We start from the raw sequence: 6,130 nt of genomic DNA on the forward strand, positions 1-6,130 counted from the left end.
CCAATGAAAGAGGTGCCCCTTTCAGAAGTGCAGCGAGGGGCCGGATAAATGGCCTCAGGGTGCTGCATGCAGGCCGCGGGCTGTAGTTTGGGGACGCCTGCAATATATGAAGACAGTGATTCGTCATCAGACACAGATGAGGACAAGCTAATGGATGGGAGTTTTGATGTGATAAGGAGTTGTATGAATCTTGTGATGAATAAAACTTGAGTTCAATAACTTTATGTAATATACTTTTTTTTTCTCAAATTTCGGACCTCCAAATTAAGTTGTGTCTTATACATGGGGAAATATGGTAGTATTCTTGAACTTCATAAAGCAGCAACAGGTAGTTCCTTGGCAAAGCAACCTCATGGGGGCAGAGATCGGAGGTACATGTAGAATGGCCACCACCTTGTCCAGATACACTGCCATAATGACCAGCAAAAGTACATGAAAGTAACTGCTCCCCTCCATGTCTTTGTGATTGACATTGCTCTTCTTCTCTCCCTCAGCATATCATCTACTCGGTGAAGTTTTTCCTTTCATATGCAATTCCAGACGTATCAAAAAGCACGAAGAGCAAGATCAAGAGAGAGAAATACCTAACCCAAAAGCTTCTTCATGAGAATCACCTCAAAGATATGACAAAAAACATAGCAGAGAGCATAGTAGGAGTAGCAGATAACAACTTACGGCCTAAGTTAGAATAAGAGCCCTCTGTTTCAGAAAGCACTTTAAAGAATTTTGAATCAAAGAAATATTATGACTCTCTAATGACAATGCTTAAAAATCACCCCTTCTAAAGCAGAATGCAGTCTTTTCTTCCTCTGTTTGATTATTCTTAGGAATTCATTTATTTCTTCATTTTCTAAGTTATGCTTCTCTTAGATAGCCATCATTAAAGACATCTAGCTTTTGCATGATTAAACATCACTAACTCAGAATTCAGCTTGAATGCTGTATTTAGTGGCAAATAGGCTCAAGAATCATGATATTTAGGTGTCTTGTCACATCCCTACAGAACAGGAAACCTCAGTTAACAGGAAATAGTTTTCAGTCTTCATTTCGGCCTATCTTTCTATCTCAGAGAAACACTCTTAATGGACTGGCATGAAGATAGCGAGGTTCTGAAGCCTGTTTGTGCTAATCCACAGTGACACCTTTTATCTTCCAGGTACAGCCCTAGAATGTTCTGTGCCTAATCAATGTTGACTGCTTTGCAACTCGGAAGGGAATAAGATGACAAAAGCGGGGAAAGTTACAGATTCAAATAGGATTGTAACTCCTATTGATCAGGATAATTAATTTACCTCATCTAAAGATGTGTAGTTTCTTGAAAGAAAAAAAAATGAAATCAAGTAATGAAAATTACATTTCTATCTAATGGTCTGGAAAAGATAAGCCCATCAGTTTCCCACTAGATACCCTTTATTCATTAGCTACAGGATGTACAGGTTTACAGATTACAAGCACTACCACACACGGCCCACTACACAGCCACTGTGACATGACAGTGCTGTGCTCGGATAAGAGAACACCAAGTGCCCTAATGGTGAGCCCCACCACGTCCCTGTACGGGGAACACCTTTCTGCAGGGGTTCTGCAAGGCCATGCCATCAGCATACCCACGCATCCGCCCGAGGTAGCTCCTCGCACCCTCTGTTCTCCTATTCCTAACCCAGCAACTCGTCTATAATTGCATGTTTGCGCCAGGATAGCATTTGTGAGGAGGGATGGGGAAAGACAGGTGTAGACCTGGATTATTCCCAATCAAGAAAAGACTCCGGATTTGGTTGGTGCTTCCAGCCTGCCTAAAGCCCATCAAGCATTTAGGCTGAGAAGCGCGTTTGGTCACATACCCTGCCAGCAGCTGGCGGTAACTTCCTGCGGAACTCATGCACCGTGCCTGTCCTGCCCTCCACAGGTTAGCTGAGCGGCCTTTACAGCGTTTTACTGCCTTTCAGGTGCTAGGCCCCCTGGTAAACGCTAGAGAAGACACAAGGCCACACTCCTCACCCCTGACTGGTAACAGGAGCGCTGGGTGCAGGGAGCGTGGTCTGGAACCGTGTTCTTGCTAGAGGGCCTCCACCTTCTGGGTTGCTGCTAAATGCCCAGGTGCCACAGGAGACAAGCTGCTCAGAATCCCAGCAACAAAAGAAAAGAAAACATGTTTTTGTGTTTAAAGTCTTGTTATAATAGAATAGTCTAACTCCAGGACACAATTCTCAATGCCTGCCATGAGTGTTTACCGAAACAGGCAGTATTTATGTAGGGTTCATCACAGCAGTATCTGGACTTTTGAATTGTCCCAATGGACCGAGAACAACATTTCACTAACTTTCTTGATCATGTTGACGATGTGATCGGAAAGTGCTTCATGACAGGCCACGTGCGGTCTGACTGCACGGGGAGTGAGAAGTGACTTTTTTCCCAGAGGGAAACTGTGGCTCACTCCACACAGCCTAGATGGCAGTGCCACCATTCCCGTCCCCACTCCCTGGGGATAACTGCGCCCGGAAGTGGTGTCGCTTCCTCTCGTGTTACCTCTTCTCTGAACTGTATGACTGTCTCCTAGTGTTGGAGTTGCCAATTATTCATTGCGTATGGAAGCATGGAAAAGGAAATGTTTCTGCCTTATCTCCTTGTATAGAAAACTTCAAAAGAACTGTGCATTTATGTTTTCATAAGCCATCTTTCATAAATTGTCTTCGTGGTCTACAGTGTGCTTCTGTGGACAGGAAGGGAAAACCTCAACACTTTTACAGACAGCAGTGAGATATATGACTCCACCAGCGTTCCCCAAACCGCTGAGTTGTAGTGGGGGCCCAGGGCCACCCGTGACACTGACAGTGTTCCCTAAGTCTAGTGCTGACTTGTCGGTGGTGAAGAAAAATGTGGGGCTACGTCCACAGCAGTCACGGGCGGGACCTGTAAACGTGCGTGAAGGCAGCACCCAGGGAAACAGATGGGGGTGGCAGGGACCTACGAAGGGCAAACTGGGCCTAGACCTGCCCGGCGTTAACCACTAGAGAAATTTTCATGTTAGATCCTTTTGTAATGCCTGTGAATTTCAATCGAGTGAAGCATTAGACCAAAATACTCAGGAGATTTTTCTTTAAATGCCCCTCGGATATTTTAATGATGTCAGCAGAAGGGGAAAGCTATCATTTTTTGTTTGAAAACTGAAAAAGGCATCTTATGAACTGTCACCAAAAAGTCTTCCCTTTTACCTGCACAAATATCTTGAGTTTCAGAAAACAGTAATTCACAGTAGGGGGGCAGAATGTGCTCTGTTGTTGAAACACGTGTTGTACCATTTTATCATGTGTGTATTATATTTTAAGATGTTTAAAAAGTAATATGTGCGAGTAGCTTAGCCAAAGTAGCATTGAAGTATTCATCAGGCTCCCCGTACACTGTGCCATAAGATGTAAAGTTTGTAATGTTTTGTGATTTCTGTGCATTTTACTATCCTTTTATAATTATGAGCATTTTAATAAAAATCATTTTAAAAACAGTACTGTGGTCTACTCTATTTAATTGTCTTAATGTTTTTAAGACAGAATATACACCTGCTATTTACCAGTTATCATTCAGTTAACAAATGTGCACTTTTATATGGATTGTATCTAAAAAAAAAATTTCACAACCTACACTTACTTTGAAACATGGTTTTTCTGGGGAAAACTGGGGGTGGGGATTCAGCCTGGGCTGCTGCACACAGTCGTTGGGATGGAACACCGCACAGGGCACGAAGTCCGGAGACCAGGTGAGAGCTGAAAGCCAGCCCACCTGCGCAGCACACCAGGTGTACCGTGGTCCAAGAGCGCCGGCTACAAGGAAGACGTGCTTTCTCTAGTTGCATAAAGATGGCTTCTGGTCGCAGGGCAAACACCCAGACAGGATAAGTGGTTATAAGTCTCAGAAAGGTTCTGTTTGGATCTGCCATGGCCCTGGGTGCAGAAAGGGGAAATTATAGAGAATTTAAGATAGGAAGGATAGCCTTATTACAAATACCAGCCTTTTTAACCCTAGACAACATAAAATCCAGATTTTAACTCATTTCATCTTTTGATTTAATTTTTTATTTTTGACCAGCTTAAATTTCATTAGACTTCAGTCAAACTCTAAGGCACATAGAGTTTGTAACTGAACAAAGAGGAAGAAACCTTTTCTGATTCCTAAATAGCACTTTTGGGACTGGTACTAACATTCTTCCTTCTTTCAAGCATTGTAAGTCCAGCAGAGGCCAACCAGAAATACATTGCTTAAGCAGAATACCACCTTCTCATTTGGGGGAAATGATGAGATCTTAAACACAGTAGTTCCCCCTTATCCACAGTTTTACTCTCCACGGTCTCAGTTACGGTCGATCGTGGTCTGAAAATATTACAGCCTTAGCCAGTTGGCTCATTGGTAGAGTGTTGGCCTGGCGTGTGGAAGTCCCGGTTCAATTCCCAGCTAGGGCACACAGGAGAAGTGCCCATCTGCTTCTCCACCCTTTCCCCTCTCCTACCTCTCACTCTTTCTCTTTGCCTCCTGCAGCCATAGCTTGATTGGATTGAGCAAGTTGACCCTGGGCACTGAGGACGGCTCCATGGCCTCATGACAGGCGCTAAAATAGCTCAGTTGCTGAGCAATGGAGCAGCAGCCCAAGACAGGCAGAGTATCACCTGGTAGGGGGCTTGCTGGATGGATCCTTGTCAGGGCGCATACAGGAGTTTGTCTCTCTGCTTTTCTGCCTCACTTAATTAAAAATGAAAATATTACATGAAAAGTTCCAGAAATAAACAGTTTGTAAAGATTTAGATTGCATGCCATTCTGAGTATCGTGATAAAATCTTACCCTGCCTGGGATATGAATCATTCTTTTGTCCAGTGTCTCCATGCTATATATGCCATCCCCCATTAGTCACTAAGTAGCCATTGTGGTTATCAGATCGACTATCAAGGTATCACAGAACTTGTGTTCAGGTAGCTCTTATTTTACTTACTAATGTCCCCAAAGCCCAAGAGTACTGATGCTGGAAAATCAGATATGCCACAGAAAAACCTTAAAGTGCTTCCATTAAGTGAAAGGGAAAGTTCTTGATGAGGAAAGGAAAATAACATCATATATTGAGGTTGCTAAGATCTATGGTAAAGAACGAATCCTCTATCCATGAAATTGTGAGGAAGAAAAAAGAAATTCATTCTTCACATAACTTTTATTATGGTGTATTGTTGTAATTCTTCTATTTGATTATTTGTTATAGTTGCTAATCTCTTACTGTGCCTAATTTATAAATTAAACTTTACTATAGATATGTATGTATAGGGAAAAAAACCATAAGTTTTGGTACTAAAAACAGTATGTATGTATTGAGTTTGATACTCTGTGGTTTCAGGCGTCCACTGAGAGTCTTGGAACATACTCCCTGTGGATAAGCTGGGGGGCAGGGCAGAGACAAGAATTGATATTTATCTTCCCCCTGCCCAGCACCATGTTAGTTGTTCACTTATACCTTATCTCACTGCTACCATTTTGTTTGGCAGATAAATTTTAAATAACCTTTTAAAAACAGGATAGGGAAATATATGATTATAAAAGAAATGTAACGTTAAAAAAACGTCCCAAGCTGTACAAAAAGGCTGTGCAGGAAAGCGAAGCCCTACCTTCACCCAGCCCAGCCCTCCCCACTCCCAGAGCCCCAGGAGGCATGAGTTGGGGCCGTCAAGGGCAGTCTTTGCCCCAAGTGACTCCAGAGATTTGCTTTGCTTTAAAAAAAACTATATTCAGTGTTCTAAAGTTGCAGATCAGAACAACCAAAGTGCCCTTCAATAGAGGATTGGATAAAGAAGATGTGGTACATATACACTATGGAATACTACTCAGCCATAAGAAATGATGACATAGTGTCATTTACAACAACATGGATGGACCCTCAGAACATTATACTGGGTGAAATAAATCAGAAAAGGCTAAGAGCTATATGATTTCATAAATAGGTGGGATATAAAAATGAGACTCATGGACATAGATAAAAGTGAAGTGGTTACCAGGAGGAGAAGGTTTGGGGAGGGGTGTGGGAGGAAGGGTGTAAAGAGGGACAAATAAACGGTGACTGAAAATTATTTGACTTTGGGTGATGGGCACACAATACAATCA

General features: G+C 42.6%; 1 protein-coding gene across 3 annotated transcripts in view; it reads left to right on the forward strand.

The window, feature by feature from the left end:
- Positions 1-3,499, forward strand: part of ANO6 (anoctamin 6) — a 217,323-nt gene extending 213,824 nt beyond the window's left edge. For all 3 annotated transcript variants that reach the window (XM_066258167.1, XM_066258168.1, XM_066258169.1), the window contains one exon: positions 495-3,499. In XM_066258167.1, coding sequence (XP_066114264.1) covers positions 495-692 — 198 coding nt within the window. In that variant the 3' untranslated portion in view covers positions 693-3,499. The remainder of the gene's footprint in view (positions 1-494) is intronic.
- Positions 3,500-6,130: the final 2,631 nt, after the last annotated feature.

This window comes from Saccopteryx bilineata, chromosome 2 (assembly GCF_036850765.1).
Source record: "Saccopteryx bilineata isolate mSacBil1 chromosome 2, mSacBil1_pri_phased_curated, whole genome shotgun sequence".
In the NCBI taxonomy this organism is placed as follows: domain Eukaryota; kingdom Metazoa; phylum Chordata; class Mammalia; order Chiroptera; family Emballonuridae; genus Saccopteryx; species Saccopteryx bilineata.